Below are 18,110 nucleotides of genomic sequence, written 5' to 3' on the forward strand. Positions count from 1 at the left end.
TGGACTTGGAGATGCTGTCTATGAACAGAAGGAAAAGCTAAAGGTGTGTGTTACAGCAAGGAGCCACCGCGGAAACACTTCGTTCAATTGTGAGGGGAGTTGTGTTGTACTTTGATGATGAGCTCTGTAACGTCAGTGAGCAGCATCCTGTGCCACAGACCAACATTCTTACGGTGCTGTCTATACTGTTTACCGTGAGAGGAGCGTAAAGTCTGTATTTCTGGCAACTGGACATCACAGTACCCGGGTACGGTAGACTGTGCCCAGACAATAATGCGGGCACGCAACACTTTGTTTTATTAGCAAAACACATATCTGTTCTGGGTAGGCCGACTATATAGACAATAAGACTTGCTGCCTCTGCACTGTCAAATTGTCAAGTACAGTTTAAATCATAGAGGGACAGCAACACATGTTTGCATTGACTGTTGCTTTTCAAGATTTCCATGACTGTGTTGCAGAGCTGTGTGGTTTGCATTCACACTGTTATCATCTGCATTATCTGTGAGGCTTCAGCTAACAAGGGTATTCAGGGGGGGTCATGTGTTTTGTCTATGTTTAGGTAGATAACTTGGAAGCTCTTGTGATGCGCCACTGGTAAGTCGTGTTCGCACACACACACACACACACAAACACCCAATTACTGCTACGCAGAGGGATTAGCAGGTAGTAGGCAACAGAATAGATTGTTCAATTATTTAAATTGTATGCATGGTTCTTATTGTTTGTTTTGGTAACGTTAAACAATCATTTATCAACCCAACTGCCTAGAGTCCTTTTCCTGTTGCCTGGTTTTGCTGCATACTGGGGAGCCCACCCTGTACACGACTTAAAATGAAGCATAAGTCGCAATGTGAATTTCACTGTGCTAAAATGCGGCCTAGCGTGCCTGTGCAACCACCGCCTGCCCCATCAAGTGCATCTGCGTGCTCTTCATCCTCTGTGACTGTGGGGACAGCAGTCACACATGGTTTTTCACACTGAACTTCCACTCCTTAACCCGCAACAGGGAGTGTGATTGGCAGGTCATCACTTGTTTTGGAAGTGGAAACAGAAGGTATTGTTGAGCTGTCAGACATCGAGAGAACCATCATTGGATGCAGGCTACATTATATCCACGCCTGCACCTTCGTCACAGATTGCCTGGACTACCAGCAGTTAATAATTGCATTCCAGAAATGGAAAGGAGTGTAGAATGCACATGTGTTGTACCTTGCTTGGCAGCAAAGGAACAGTAACTTAATATTCCAGACAATTTTAGGATGGCAGAAAAAGAGTCAGCTCTTTGTGCAAATTAAATAGCGTGGCAAAAGTGGACAGATGGGTACAGTGGCTGTGTTCTGTGGGTACCAGGACAGTAAAAGAAGCCTCACTTTCTATCCCTCCTAATGATCAAATGCAGCAAGGAATTCCCTGAGTTGGCTATAAAATTAGCATAGCAAAATGTGCATGAGGGTAGAATGCAGAGGTGCTTGAGATTGCTTGGCACAAGTGGCACAATAAAGGAGTCCTACAGGCATTTTTTGTATACTAATAAGTTGCAGTATTTTTTGCTATCATTATAGCTTATTAAAAACAGAGCAGGAGGGTGTCATGCAGAAGTGCTAGAAATAGCTTGTCACCAGTGGGGCACTAATGGAATACAACAGCCAGTTCTATGATGCCACTAAATGGCAGTATTTTTTGCTATCATTATAGCTTATTAAAAACAGAGCAGGAGGGTGTCATGCAGAGGTGCTGCACATAGATTTGCACCAGTGGGGCACTAATGGAGTACAACAGCCACTTCTTGTATGCCACTAAGTTTACTCAATTTTTGGTATTATAATGTATTAGTAACAATGAGTTTGAGTGTGCAATGCAGGCAGACGTGCTGCAAATATCTTTGCACTAGTGGGACTAGACAAAAGTCCAATAGCCACGTTTAGGATGCCACTAGGTACACTGAGTGTTTACTAGTATAATGGCTTAGGTATAATGAGTTGGAGTGTGCAATGCCGGCAGACGTGCTGCAAATATCTTTGCACTAGTGAGACTAGACAAAAGTCCAACAGCCACGTTTAGGATGCCACTAGGTACACTGAGTGTTTTCTAGTATAATAGCTTAGTTATAATGAGTTGGAGTGTGCAATGCAGGCAGACGTGCTGAAAATATGTTTGCACTAGTGGGACTAGACAAAAGTCCAATAGCCACGTTTAGGATGCCACTAGGTACACTGAGTGTTTGCTAGTATAATGGCTTAGTTATAATGAGTTGGAGTGTGCAGAGGACAGGAGGGTACAGTGCCAGGGTTGTGGGGCTCTGGGTAGAGGAAAGGAAGCCTGCCTTTCTATTCGCTCCTAATGGGGAAATGCAGCGACGAAATCCCTGACCTTAGCTACACAGACGCTGTCTCTGTTTTCAGGACCTGTCATCCATGGCTCAGACCCTGCCGGTACTAGCCCTTAAAAGGACTTACAGAAAGTGCTATCCCTAAGCTGTCCAGCGCTGTGTATGGAGCGCATACAGCAGTATCGGCGATAGGACAAAGGACGGAGCTGCGCCAATGATGTCTGACACCAAGGATGCAGAAGGCAGATAATGGCGTGCTGGAGGAAAATGTTCGGTTTTAGAATGCAGGGACATGTGACATGGACATCCTATCACACATGCCGTTGCTTCTCTGGCTAAAAATCCACTTAGCTGTGTGTGTGTCTGGGATTGGCTGACATGCTGGCCCGCCCCACAAGACGCGCGCGCGCTTAGGGAAGGAAGACAAGGAAAAAAAAAAAAAATGGCGATCGCCATTATACAAACAGCAGTGATCTGAAGGCGCTGTTCACGCACACTATACACTGAAATTTCATAATAGTCTGAGTCACAGAGTGACTTACACTATTACAGCAGAAAGCCAGCTAGGAATTAGCTGTTTTTTTGCTGCTAGAACTGTTCTCGAACGTTTCTAGAACTATCGAGCTTTTGCAAAAAGCTCGAGTTCTAGTTCGATCTAGAACAGGCCCCAAAATCACTCGAGCCTAGAACTGGAGAACCACGAACCACGAACCGCGCTCACTTCTAGTCAGTTCTCATATTGTCCTGGTGTGTATGGCGTCTGCTGCACATGCTGGGACCTGGGATGCCTTTTATCCGCAGTTGCCTCTTTTTGCAACATGGAAGTGATTAAATAAAGGTCACAGGTATGTGTACTCCAATATTGTTCTGCTTTTAATTTATCTAGGAGGCCGTATTGCACAATGAAATATAAAATATAGAGTAGAACCCCCCCTTTTGAGATTTGCCATGACGTGGCAGGGGTGGTTCAAAAAATTGATCAATTGTTTGCTAAAAATCTCATTTTGTACTTTAGTACAGTTGGAATAAATCTGTGAATTTACACTTTTAATTGATGCATGCCACTCTCAAATGTGCTGGCTCCCTTCCCTTTTTGCCTGTAGTTAATGGCTGTTTGTTGAGTTCTTTAAATTACATAAAATGTACCTGATATTGAAACTGTACACTGACTACTTTATAATGTATCAAAATGTCATATCTTCAGTGTTGTCCCACTAAAAGATACAATAAAATATTTCCAAAAATGTGAGGGTTGTATTTACTTTTGTGATGTACTGTAAGTCATTGCATTGCATTTTGAAAATATTGAACATTTTAAATCTGTCATAATACAAGTTAATATCCAAATTATTAACATAGTCATGCCTTATTTCCACTTTCAAACAATACAGAAATAACATTAATTATTAAGCACCATTGAAAAGTAATAAAGAGGAAATGTGAAGGCTAGATAGCTTTTGTTCACTTTTAGAAGCATAAAGATAGAGAATAGATAGAAATGAAGAGGAAAAAATGAAGTCGATGACAATGTATAACAATGACACCATATGGATTTCTGTATTTAATTGCTTTGTTCTTTTTCTTTCGTTTTTTTTAAGTGACAATAATTTTCCAACTAATTAAAGACCAGCTGCTACTAAGAATGCCAGACAGTCAATTAAAAATCAGAAACCAGGTAAACAACCTTTGCTGCCAGCTAGCTAAGGGAACCACCTTCTGTCACTTATAGGGAGCGCGATTGTTAGTTTTGTTTCATAATTACTTGCTGTCACATTGCACACTGTATATGTTCATGCTGGATACAGTAATTGGGCATTGAGTCAATTTTGCTATTTTAGAAATATGTTCAACATTTTAGTCTTGATGGTATATTTTTAATATATGTTCTCATTTGACAAATGCATAATTCACACTTCTAGTAGTGTTGCTCTTTAGCAGCGAAAATCATATGTTTTATCTTTTACTAATATGAGTGAAATAATATAGGTTTAAAAAGTGTTTGAAAACAATATATCTACAATAACTCCTAAGTATGAAGAAGCATTAGATTCTATTGTTAGACCAATATCATCATTTGTGATAACGCGTATATTTTTGGATTATAAGACGCACTTTTCCCCCCAAAAAATTGGCAGGAAAATGAGGGGTGCGTCTTAAAATCCGAATATAGCTTTATCTGGGGGTCTGTCTGTGCGGCGATCTGGTGCGTTCGGGTGGCCAAGTGCCAGTGCCTGTGTGCGGGCGGCAGCCGGGTGCCTGTACCTGCGTGTGGGCGGCAGCTGGATGCCTGTACCTGCGTGGGGGTGGCAGCCAAGTGCCTGTCAGTGCCGGCTGCCTCTCTGTGCGAGTAGGCGGCTGTGCGGCAGGTTTCCCAGTTCGTCTGCGGTCCCAGTTTCAAATTATGGAGCCATCATTTGAACCGGGACCGCAGACACACTGGGACACTCACCGCACCGATCTGCTGCACCACTCACCCGCTGCCACTACTGACCCGCCTCGCCTGCCACCACGGACACCGCCGCACCTGCCTCCATGGACGCCGACGCACTTGCTGCCACTGACCCGCAGCCCTTGCCACCACGGATGTCGCCACCCCGGCAGCCACTGACCCGCCGCGTGTGCCAGCAGAAACTCTGCCTCATGTGACCCGCTTCACCACCACTGCTGCCCCCATCCGGTAAGACAACACTAAGAGAACACCGGCGTATGACGGACCCCATTTTTATTTTTTTTTTATCTTTTTTATCTCTAAATTTGGGGTGCGTCTTATAATACGGTGCATCTTATAAAGCGAAAAATATGGTAATTGTGTTACTTGTTTGGGGAATTGTCTTTCTATTTGTCTGTGTTGCTGTTAACCCCATCCCGACCTTGGACATACTGGGTATGTTTTGCTTGCTGAGTACTTCCCAACTTTGGACATACCCAGAAGGCCCTGGCAACAGAGGCACAGGAGCTGTGTCCATGCGATCACCACCGAGGAAATCTTTTATACTAGCTGGCCCTTTCAGTGAACACCATAAAAAAACGAAAAAAAAACCAGCAAAAGTATGATTTTTTTTACCATACAGCTGACAAAAAAAGGGAATAAGATGTGATTAAAAAAAGTCACGTAAAAAAAATTGTACCAGTAAAAACATTTTGTCTCGTACAAAAAACTGCCATACAGCTTTATTAACAAAAAAATGAAAAAGCTATTGCTCTCAGAATGCAGCGACGCAAAAACAATTTTTTTTCTATACAATAGTTTTTATGGTGTAAAAGTGGCAAAACAAAAAAATCTATAGAAATGTGGTATTGCTGTATTCCTACTGACTTGTAGAATAAAACTGTCATCATTTTTGAAGACATGGTGAAAGGTGTAAGAGTAAAAAAAACAACAATTCCTGAATTGCTGTTTCTTCTTGATTCAGCCTCACAAAAAGTAGAAGAGAAAGCGATCAAAAAATATTATGTGGCAAGAATGGTACCAATAAAAACTCCAACTTAACTCACAAAAAACAAACCCTAATATGACTCAGAAAAATAAAAAACTATAGCCCAGGGGATGGGAGAAAAAACAGCAGACAAGAACATGCAGCAGAAGGACAAACTAATAAAGGATACTAGATGCCGTAAAGAGGACCCAAGACAGGGTACTAAGAAGGAAGCTGAGAAAAGGGGAGCAAAACTTCTTTCCTGCATGCTGACCAATGCAAGAAGCCTGACCAATAAGATGGAGGAACTGGAGCTGGTAATGTATGAGGAGAAATACGACATAGTAGGAATAACTGAGACATGGTTAGATGATAGTTATGACTGGGCGGCTAACCTGCAAGGATATGAATTGTTTAGGAGGGATCGTAAAAAAAGGAAAGGGGGTGGAGTCTGTCTATATATAAAGTCCAGTTTAAAGCCCAGACTAAGAGAAGATATTCAAGAGGGAAATGAAGAGGTGGAGTCTCTATGGGTGGAGATACAAGGAGGGAAAACTAATAAAATCCTCATAGGGGTTTGTTATAAGCCACCAAATATAACAGAAACCACTGAAAATGTATTATTGAAACAAATAGACAAAGCAGCAAATCACAATGAGGTGATTATTATGGGGGACTTCAATTACCCCGATATAGACTGGGAAACTGAAACCTGCGTATCTCAGAAAGGAAACCGGTTTCTGTCAGTAACTAAGGATAATTATCTGTCCCAACTTGTGCCGGGCCCAACTAGAGGGGCAGCCCTTCTGGACTTAATTTTAAGCAACAGGCCAGATAGAATAACAGACGTACGAGTGGATGGGCACCTAGGGAATAGTGACCACAATATAATACAATTCCACTTGTCCTTTAGTAAGGTGCCTTGGAGGGGGGTTACAAAAACGCTGAATTTCAGGAAAGCAAAGTTTGATCAACTTAGAAAAAACCTTCGCCAAATTGATTGGGACAATGTCCTCAAAAATGGGAGCACAGAAAATAAGTGGGAAATTTTTAAATCGGTATTAAACACCCACTGCGAGCTAGCCATACCATACAGAAATAAAAGGGCTAGGAACAGGAGAAAACCAATGTGGCTAAATAAGGATGTAAAAGGGGCAATGAATAATAAGAAAAAGGCATTTAAAAAGCTAAAACAAGAAGGCAGCGAGGAAGCATTAAAAATATATAGAGAAAAAAATAAAATGTGTAAAAAACAAATATATTTAGCAAAAGTAGAAACTGAGAGACTCATTGCTAAGGAAAGCAAAACAAATCCAAAACTATTCTTTAATTATATAAACAGAAAAAAGATTAAAATTGATGGTGTTGGCCCTTTAAAGAATAATGAGGGTAAAATCATAGAAAGCGATGTGGGAAAAGCAAATGTTTTAAATACTTTTTTCTCAACTGTGTTCACACAGGAAAAGCATATGCCAGGGGAAATGCAGAGTGATCATGTAGATGCCCCATTAAGTATGACCTGCCTAACCCAGGAAGAAGTGCAGAACCGACTTAGTAACATTAAAATTGACAAATCACCAGGCCCTGATGGCATTCACCCTCGGGTATTAAGGGAGTTAAGTAATGTGATAGACAGGCCTCTATTCCTTTTATTTAAAGACTCTATAGAAACTGGGTCTGTTCCACTGGATTGGCGGCTAGCAAATGTGGTACCAATATTCAAAAAAGGGTGCAAAAGGGAACCTGGAAACTATAGGCCGGTAAGCTTAACATCTGTTGTGGGTAAAATGTTTGAAGGCTTTTTAAGGGATACTATTATGGAATGTCTCAATGTTAATAACTGTTTAACTCCATATCAACATGGATTTATGAAGGATCGCTCCTGTCAAACTAACCTGATCAGCTTCTATGAGGATGTAAGCTCTCACATGGACCGAGGAGAATCATTGGATGTCATTTATCTCGACTTCGGTAAAGCATTTGACACTGTCCCACATAAAAGACTGCTAAGTAAAATGAGAAAGCTTGGGCTCGGGGAAAATGTGTGTAGATGGGTAGGTAGCTGGCTTAGTGGTAGAAAACAAAGAGTGGTTATTAATGGTGCATACTCAGATTGGGCCAGGGTTACTAGTGGGGTGCCACAGGGGTCTGTATTGGGCCCCCTACTATTTAATATATTTATTAATGATCTGGTGGATGGTTTACAGAGTAAGATATCAGTATTTGCAGATGATACAAAACTATGTAAGGTAGTTAACACAAAGGAGGACAGTTTGCAACTACAGATGGACTTGAGTAAATTGGAGAATTGGGCTGAAAAATGGCAAATGAGGTTTAACACAGATAAGTGTAAGGTTATGCACATGGGAAGGAGAAACAGATGCTTCGATTACTTACTAAATGGGAAACTGCTGGGGAAATCAGACATGGAAAAAGACTTAGGCATCTTAGTGAATAAGAATCTAAATTGGAGGGCCCAGTGTCAGGCAGCAGCCACCAAAGCAAATAGGGTGATGGGATGCATTAGAAGAGGTCTGGGGGCACGAGATGAAAACATCATTCTCCCTCTGTACAAATCACTAGTCAGACCACACTTGGAGTATTGTGTGCAATTTTGGGCGCCGGTGCTGAAGAAAGACATTACTGAACTTGAAAGGGTTCAGAGGCGGGCTACTAAAATAATAAATGGAATGGGTGCATTACAATACACGGAAAGGTTATCAAAATTAGGTCTATTTACTCTAGAAAAGAGAAGACTTAGGGGAGACCTAATAAATATGTACAAATATATCAGAGGGCCATATAGAGATCTCTCCCATGATCTGTTTGTACCAAGGACTATGACAAGAACAAGGGGGCATTCTTTTCGATTGGAGGAAAGAAAATTCCTACATCAGCATAGAAGAGGGTTCTTCACGGTAAGAGCAGTGAGGCTCTGGAACTCTCTTCCTGAGGAAGTGGTGATGGCCAACTCACTGAATGAATTTAAGAGAGGAATGGATGCATTTCTTGTTAGCAAAAGTATAGAAGGTTATAAATAGCATAATCTTACAGGTAGATAGAAGAGCGACCAAGATTATTAGAGGAATGGGTGGGCTGCAATACCAAGACAGGTTATTAAACTTGGGGTTAGTTAGTTAGGAAAAACAAAGGCTTAGGGGGATCTAATCACAATGTATAAATATATGAGGGGACAGTACAGAGACCTTTCCAAAGATCTCTTTACACCTAGGCCTGCGACTGGAACACGGGGGCATCCGCTACGTCTTGAGGAAAGAATGTTTAATCATAATCACAGATGAGGATTCTTTACTGTACGAGCAGTGAGACTATGGAGCTCTCTGCCGTATGATGTTGTATTGAGGGATTCACAAGTAAAATTTAAGCAGAGCCTGATCGCATTAATTGAAAAATATAATATTACCAGTTATGTATATTGGATTTTATGACAGGGTGTTGATCCAGGGAACTAGTCTGATTGCCGTATGTGGAGTCAGGAAGGAATTTTTTCCCCATTGGAGCTTATTTGACACATTGGGGTTTTTTTGCCTTCCTCTGGATCAACATGTTAGGCTACGGGTTGAACTAGATGGACTTAGAGTCTCCCTTCAACCTTAAAAACTATGAAACTATGAAAATTAATTGATAGAAAATAACTTTATTTTGTAAAAGAAGAGATTTTTAGCATGATAGTAGCCAAACCTAAAAAAACTATACTAAATCTGGTATCACTGAAATCGCACTGACCTAAAGCCACCTAATTAATTATATCGCAAGCTGTACAGTGTAAAAAAATAAAGCCAACACTTCAACTGCTGTTGACTTATTCATTCTGTGTCATGATCCAGGACGGCTTTTCCCTGCTGCTGGTTATACACAGCTCTGGCCAGGTCATATCGGATGCGTCATGGTATTGATAAACTCTTGATCAGCTATAAGCCTTCTAATGTCTGGTCCGACGAACACGCCTTCCATCAATTTTGCCTCCGAGAAGCCTGGAAATTTGGCGACCAAGTATTTGAAGCATTCTCATCTTTTGGAAATGATTTTACGAATTGCTTCATCAATCCCAATTTGATGTGGAGAGGTGGTAGAAGAAATGTATGTGGAGGAACCACAGTTTCTCAGAGCACATTTTTTTCACAAACTGTGAGCACCCTCGGCTGCCAATTATTCTCGGTCCACTGATTTTTTTGGTCTCGACTGTCCCATAGAAACAGAAAAAAAGGGTATTTAGTATACCCAGCTTGTTGCCCGAGCAGCATGGACAAGACTTTCAAATCCCCGCACACTTACCAACTGTGGTCTTCATATTTAAGTTCACAAAGAACCAATTCCAAGTTTTTGTATGTTTCCTAGAGGTGTACGGAATAACCTACAGGGATCCCCTACAGGGATGGAAGTGTAAAAACCGTCATTGTGGAGTAAAACTGCTTTGAAACTTCTTTTTGAAGAATCTATAATAAGATGCCATTGCGCTGAATCATATTGGATTTTGAATTGACCCATCAAACCTTCAAAATTGATGCAATAAATCAACTTATCTTCCTGGGCAAAGTAAGGAACAAACTCGTCTTCACGATGTCTGAACCATGAAAAAGACACTCCTGGTAACAATAAATTCTTGCTTTTAAGCCTTGAGCTGAGTAACTCAGCGGCATCTTTGGGAAGATTTAAGTCTCTTACCAAATCATTCATCTCCTACTGGGAAAACAATTTTGGTCTTGTATCATCTTCAAAGTCAGAACTTGATTCATCTGGTTCAGGTATGACTCCACCTTCATCGGACATAGTTATCTCTTCCAAGGTAGCAGGGGCCTTGGGTACGGGTATATCTGTGCCATGGGTGATGGGACGAATTGCTGAGTGAATATTGGGGTATGAAATGAAATGCTTCCATTTTGAATTATACCTTTTCACAAAGCATGAACAAAAGTAACAATCGTCACTATGATTCTTTTGCTCTCGCCATACCATAGCAATCAGATAACGGAAAGCTGTTTTCTTACCCTTGGACCAATTTCAGAGGTCCTCAACACACCGTTTGTACACTTTATGAGGCGCCCAAGCTTTATCTTGATCTCCAAGCTTTAGTCCGAAATATGCAAAGTATACTTTTTTCACAAAGTCTGTAATATTCAGCTGTTGCTTCAACACTGTATATTCACCACAAATGTAACAGAAACTGTCAGGTGAATTAATACACTTCCGCTGAGCAATAATGCTAATTTTGGGAAACACGGTTGAATATGAAGAGCTAACACGAACTGAGATTAAAAAGTGTGAACAGGCGAGAACAAAGATAAAACAATTGAAACAAGCCCGGGCATGTCAGAGCCCGCTCATTCAGCTTGCAAAATGTTGATAATGGTTTCATTAGCTCACTCTGAAAGTTCTTTTCTTTGAAAGTTATATATTTTTTTGGCATTATATATCTTCAATGCATTGATGTGAATTAATTAATAGTAATTTTGACTTTCAAAACCCTAAAAAGAAAAAAAAATATGAAAAATTTACTAAATTTCAAGAGAATTTTGCATTCTGTGGCAAATCCTGACGTCCAGAATTTTTTTCAATATTTTTTTCATTTTCAGCACACCAAAATACATGGAAATTAGATGAAAATAATCAAACAGCTTTTTAGTCGCAGACCTGTGTAATGTATTTTTAATGTGTCATTATCATGTTTAATTATAGTAATTTTTTACCATGTACATGTTCTAATAAAGAAAGATTTTTTTTTTACTATTTTTCAGTTGAATTCAGATTGCCATAATACTGTAAATGTATTTTGCAAATCAGGCTTTTGCTAATTTTTAGTGTCACATGACAAAAGGTGTCAAGTAGACATAGCTTTCAAGCATTAAAAAAAAACCATATCACTAATGAAATAAATTCATCCAGAATGAATTAATAAATTCTGCACAAGTAAAATGAAGATGCCCTGGAATTAGATGCTGGGACAGGGGAGAAAGAGTGGAGAGGATAAATGTTATAGACTCTTCCATTCAGACGTCAGTTCTTTTGACATAGGAGAAAAAAAAAATGAATCACGTTTCTTAAGTGATTTTCTTCAGTTTCATCAGACATTCGTCAGTTAGATCCATTTTTTTCACTGTTGAGTTAAAAAAACGTTTCTTCACCTTCCCCTATCTATCAAGTCAGTGAAAAATGGATAGCACACAGATGGCATCTGAATGCTGTCACATTGTCGATTTTATTCTGGAACTGAAACCAATATTGAACATCTCTAGAATTTTGCATGGACTAATCGTTTATAGGAAAAATTCAGACGTGTACAGCTGCAAAGACTGTCAACCACAGATAGCACTCTTAAAAATTGAATGTCTGAATGAGCCCTCAGCCTGTGGGCAGCTGCATGAGTTGACTTTGGAAGTAGATATGATTGGCTAAGAACATAGAGAATAAACATTAAGCCCATCACCCTGGAGCCTTTCTTCATCTTCCTGTCCAGGCCACATTTTAGAATTTTGACCAGTGTCAATTTATAATTTAATAATACTGGAATGATTCAATATTTCCCAGTGTTTCTGAAACTGTTTTTCTTATGACACATTGTGCTTCATGGTAGTTGTGAATTTTGGTCAATATGATTTGCATTTATTTATGAAAATAATGAAAATTTGCCAAAAAATTTGAAAATTTTCGAAATATTCAAACTTTGCTTTTTTTATGCCCTTACAGTTTTTGTTTGTTAAAACGTTAGAAGGGTTAACAGTTTATTGGCAATTTTTTATTTTTCCAACCAAATTTCCCAAACCAATTTTTTTTACCTACCGCATCATATTTGAAGTGACTTTGTGGGTCTTATGTGAGGGAAAATACCAAAAAATTGACACAATTTTAAAAACTATATCCCTCAAGTGCATAAAGCTACAATCAATCATTTTATTAACCCTTTATACGCTTCACAAAAAAATAAGGCAATGTGGAAGGAAAAAAATTACAATTTTTCTTTTTCTCACAATATTGCTTTAGCCCTTGATCTTTAAATTTTACAAGCGGAATAGGAAAAATACAAATATAATTTTTTGCGCAATTTCTACTGAGTACACTGATATGAGGTGAAAAACTACTATCTGGGTGCATGACAAGGCTCGGAGGGGAAAAAGCACTATTTGAATTTTAGAGCCTCACTTTGGCTGGAATACATAGCAGAAGCCAGATGTGCCTAAACAGTGAAACCTCCTCACAAGCGACCCCATTTTGTAAAATTCGTTCCCCAAAGATTTTATCCAGATGTATGGTGAGTACCTTCAAACCTCAGGTGCTTCACATAATTTTAGAATGTTGAATCGTAAAAGTTAAAAAATACATTTGTTTAAACACAAACCATTTCATTTTCACAGGTAACAATAGAAAATGGACCATGAACTTTGTTGTGCAAGTTCTCCTTAATACGTGGATACACCATTAATGATGGAAAGCTACTGTTTGGGCACACAGCAGGGACCAGAATGAAGGGAGAACTATTTTAATGTCTGGAATAGATGCGTATAGCTGCACACTAAAATGCCATCAATGTATAAGGGAACTCTGGTTCTGCATTACTGCTATATGAAAAAATGAGATTCTTAGTTTATGAATTGGCCAATGCATGTAAGCCGGGAAACCAATGGCAAGGTAAATCTCAATAATCCGGGTACCTAACTAAAATGCAACTATCTAGGTTTAGTTAGGTACCCGGATTATTGAGATTTACCTTGCCGTTGGTTTCCGGGCATCTTGGATGCACAGGCTCCTCAGGCGAAACACGTGTTGGTGGGTGGGGGGGCTGCTCTTTTCCTCCCTGAGGACTGGCAGTTTGTACCTTAAACAACCTCTCCCTATTAGTTCATTTGTATGGGAAATCTCTCTTGCAGACATATGTGTTGCTTTACCTCACAAACTCATTTTTTTACCATCTTGTGCTCCCTGAGAATTCTTTTTGATCTGTGCCACGTTTACCTCAAGGAGGAATCAAATTGTTTTATTCATTTTTTTAATGTGAAAACCTTTGTCAACCCCTCCTTGTGTGTTTAATAAATAATACTTTTGCACAATCTATACTCTTTTGTTCTCCTGTATTTATGACTTGCTGTTTTGTGGGTTGAGTTGAATGCTATTGGTAGCAACTTGTGAAACAGTTCACATTTATCCTATGCTTTATGCTGAGCACTTACGTTAGTATTTAAAACTATATTTTCAAAATGCAAGTGAAGCCCCCCAGCTGTACTATTAACTAATGAGGCAGCAGAGTTAGTCCAAACTCCTCCATTTGGCCTCTGTTCATCGGTGTCCTTCTTTGCAAAGGTGCACAAAACTGTTCTAGACCGCACTTTTGTGCATGCCTAAAAAGATGCTTAAAAAATGGACACAGCACTTTTTAATGACATTTTTAAGACATTGCAGAACTTTTCAATACAATATAATTAATACATCTACACAGTTAATAAAATGTGATAAACGTCCCATTAATAGATCTTTTTCATCAGGTACCGTTCCTTTCAAAATGACACTTATCTTGAGCCTAAATCATTATTTAAAATGAATTACGATCCTATACCTTATATGTAGACTTCACAAACTATCTTTATATTTACATATTTACACTTTATTTGAAAATAAACTTATTGAAATGTTTTTATCCAGCATCATAACGTCTGGAATAAATAATTAAAACAACCTAAGAAACTTTTGTACAGCATAAAAGAGTGAAAGCCTGTAGAGTACTTTTAATGATTCTATTAATCATTATACTTTCACAGACTGAAAATGAATTATTATGAAATCCTTTTGTTCCTACAAGCAGAATTCTGAGTCTTTTATATTATGTTGTGAATTGTCTGCATTACTCTCTTTCGAACTTGTTTCTTCTGCTTTTATTCAGAACCAGGTTTAGTTCCTTGATAACATTCTGGGGCAGTTGTGTGTAGGATGACAAGTCTTTGTTTAATGTATCATCTGAATTGTGTAGTCCTTTGGCATTCATTGTTTGTATTTTTCTTGTATCATCACTATAATTCTTTGAATTGTCAAGGTCAACCAAACTGTAGTGCTTCTTTTGGTTAGTAAGTCTTTCTTCTTCTTTATATTCTAAAGAATCCACCATCATAGACAGTCTCTGTTGTACTGTGACACTGAGTTCTGCATTTTTCACCGCTGCTTTTTTTCCACCAGACTTTAGAGTGATGAAAACATATATAAAATGTAATTAATATAATATAATAACAAACGAAAAAAACATTTTTTATTTAACCATGTATATAGCATATTAAAAATTGCATCTAAATGCAATTATATTGCTTTGGTATTGTTGGGTATTACTATAAGAATCATGCTCCTGAGTGCCCAGTCAGTGAAATATGTAACACTACACCAATTTTCTAAGTACATATATTTTTAAAGGCGCCATTCACATGAATTTCTCACCAATTTTTGGTAACAACCTATCCAATCTATACAGATAAAGAAATCAAACCATAGATGTCCCTAAAGTAAGTGATGTGTAATAATGAGAAAAGATACAGAGAAAATGTGTTAAACACATTAAGAAAGAGAGATGCAAAAAGCCATGGAAAAAGTCATGACACCAGCTGCAATCAGTAATTAAAAAGTAATCTTGTCAATTAGTAAAAAATATCAGCTGGTTCACATGATGAGTTATAAAAAGTGTCTCAGTACCAAGGTGCCACGCAAAATCATCTCATTATAGGTCAAACTAGTGACCTATGTCCAGACCCTCGCAACCATATTATGCAAAAAACATTGTGACGGCAATCATTACTGAAGAATTTCTAAACTATTGAATCACTGTTGGGGCGATAATTAGGAAATGGAAAGAATATTATTTCACGATAAAATGGCCATCACCAAGTGCTCCTCACAAGATTTCAAACAGAGGAATGAAAAGAATGATAAGAAGAGCCAAGGACCACCTGTGGAAAGCTACAGAAAGACCGGGAATCAGCTGATACAATTGATTCAAAGAAAGCATTAAGAAATGTACTCAACCTCACGCTCACCACAGCAGACTCCATTGCTTAACAAAAGCATGTTCATGAGCATTTAAGGTTTGCTCTACAAGATTTGTACAAGCCTGTGAAATGCTTAGAGAAAATAGTATTACTAATAGTATTAGTAATTGAAGAAAGGATAAATGGACAATTGTACCGAGACATTCTTGAAAAAAATCTGCTGTTATCTACCAGTATGATGAAGATGAAACCAGGGTAGAAATTTCAGCAATACAATGATCACACACAGCCAAAGAAACCCTCATTTGGTTTCAGACAAAGAAAATAAAGCTGCTAGAATGGCACAGCCAATCACCTAACCTAAATGCAATAGAAGATTTATGGAAGAAACGAAAGCTCAGAAATCATAGAATGACCCCACAGAAACTTCAGGATTTGAAGAGTGATTGTGTGCAAGAATGGTTAAAAATCACACCAAAGCAATGCATGCGACTAGATTTCCCATACAGTGGGCGTCTTGAAGCTCTCATCACCAACAAAGGGTTTTGTACTAAGTATTAAATACAGTTCAAAAAACAGGTTTAATACTTTTTCCCTATGCCATTTATCATTATGACATGTCAATAAATTTATGGACATCCATGGTTCAATTTCTTTGCCTCTGTGGATTGGATGGGTTATTATTAGCAATGGGCGAATAATAACTATTTAAGTTCAGATTTTTAGTAACAAATACCAAATTATTATAACGGTATTCATCACTAATAAAAAGCCTAATGCAAATCATTGGTAAACCTGTGCATTTTTCTTGCCATGACAAATACTAGACTAGTACTCAGTATTTGGTAATCATTATTCGAACATGAACTCTTTGCCCATCTCTAGTTGTTATCAACATCTGATGGAAAATTCTTGTCAATAGCACCTTTAGAAATATATATACTTAGAAAATTAGGTAGGTAGGTAGATATATAGATAGATATACAGTAGTTAGGTTCAGAAATATTTGGACTGTAACCGAATCTTTGTGATTTGGGCTCTGGTGCCACTTTTTTATTTAAAATGAAACAACTGAGATACAATTGAAGTGTAGACTTTTTTTTCTTGAAAACTTCCCCATTTCATGAACTCAAGAGAAATTGGACAAATTAACTTTACCATAAATGAACTGTTCAATTTTGATATTTTTAAAGAATCCTTTGCAGGTAATGACTGACTGAAGTCTAGAAGCCATGGACATCATGGAATGCTAAAGGCCCATTTACATGCAATGACATCGCTAACAAGATGTCGTTGGGGTCACGGAATTTGTGATGCACATCCGGCCTCATTAGCGACGTCGTTGTGTGTAACACCTACGAACAAGTGTTAACGATCAAAAATACTCACCTAATCGTTGTTTGTTGACACTTAGTTCATTTTAAAAATCTCGTTGGTCATTGCGGACGTAGGTTGTTCGTCGTTCCTGAGGCAGCACACATTTCTACGTGTGAAATCCCAGGAATGACGAACAACACCGTACCTGCGTCCTCCAGGAACAAGCTTGGTGTGTCTTTCATTCGGCTGCTCTCTGCCCCTCCACGTCTATTGGACACCTGCCGTGTGACATCGCTGTGACGCCGCATGAACCGCCCCCTTAGAAAAGAGGCTGTTCGCCAGCCACAGTGACGTCGCTAGGAAGGTAGCTCCGTGTGACGGGCCTAGCGATATTGTGCGCCACGGAAAGCGATTTGCCCGTGACGCACAAACGACGGGTGCAGGTGCTTTCACAAGCTAACGGTGTTGATATGTGTAAAGCAGCCTTAAGTTTCCTCTTTTGTGATGCTCTGCAAGGCCTATACTGCAACACTTCAATTATTACTTGTTTGTGGGTCTTACTGCATTGAAGAGGTTGTCCACTACTGTAACATTGAGTGCCTATCCTTAGGATAAGTCACCAATGTCTGATCAGCCATGGTCAAACACTCTGCCCTCCCGCTGATTAGCGGTCCTTGGTGCCTGTGGTGGCAGCAGACATAAGGAATTGCTGAGATTTTTTTTTTAACTTTTGAGGAGCTTTAATGATTTATGTTTACATAACGCCTGTAATTTTTTTCCTCTGGTCTGTAAGCTGCATGGCTGGTCTATTATATTTACTAGACAGTTATGTCAATTAAGTAAAGACAAAAAATGCTAAAGCTGCACAGTGCTTTCCTAAGGCCGGAGCCATACGGGGACTTATGTGATCCTCGAATGAAACTCGGCTCACACTAGCAGCACAGCGGGAGCCGAGTATCATGCGAGTGTCACTGCGACTGAGGTCCGATTATGCGATTGAACCTCAGCTGCGGGGGGCGGGCTGGCACTGAGGAGGGGGGAGCCAGCGCTGAGGAGGGGAGGAAGGGA

The 18,110-nt window shown here is 39.2% G+C and overlaps 1 protein-coding gene across 1 annotated transcript in view; it reads right to left on the minus strand.

The window, feature by feature from the left end:
• Nucleotides 1–12,619: 12,619 nt before the first annotated feature.
• Nucleotides 12,620–18,110, minus strand: part of ARAP2 (ArfGAP with RhoGAP domain, ankyrin repeat and PH domain 2) — a 494,936-nt gene continuing 489,445 nt past the window's right edge. Inside the window, exon 33 of the mRNA XM_075346952.1 lies at nucleotides 12,620–14,929. Coding sequence (XP_075203067.1) covers nucleotides 14,600–14,929 — 330 coding nt within the window. The 3' untranslated portion in view covers nucleotides 12,620–14,599. The remainder of the gene's footprint in view (nucleotides 14,930–18,110) is intronic.

Source organism: Anomaloglossus baeobatrachus, chromosome 1 (genome assembly GCF_048569485.1).
Source record: "Anomaloglossus baeobatrachus isolate aAnoBae1 chromosome 1, aAnoBae1.hap1, whole genome shotgun sequence".
Classification (NCBI taxonomy): domain Eukaryota; kingdom Metazoa; phylum Chordata; class Amphibia; order Anura; family Aromobatidae; genus Anomaloglossus; species Anomaloglossus baeobatrachus.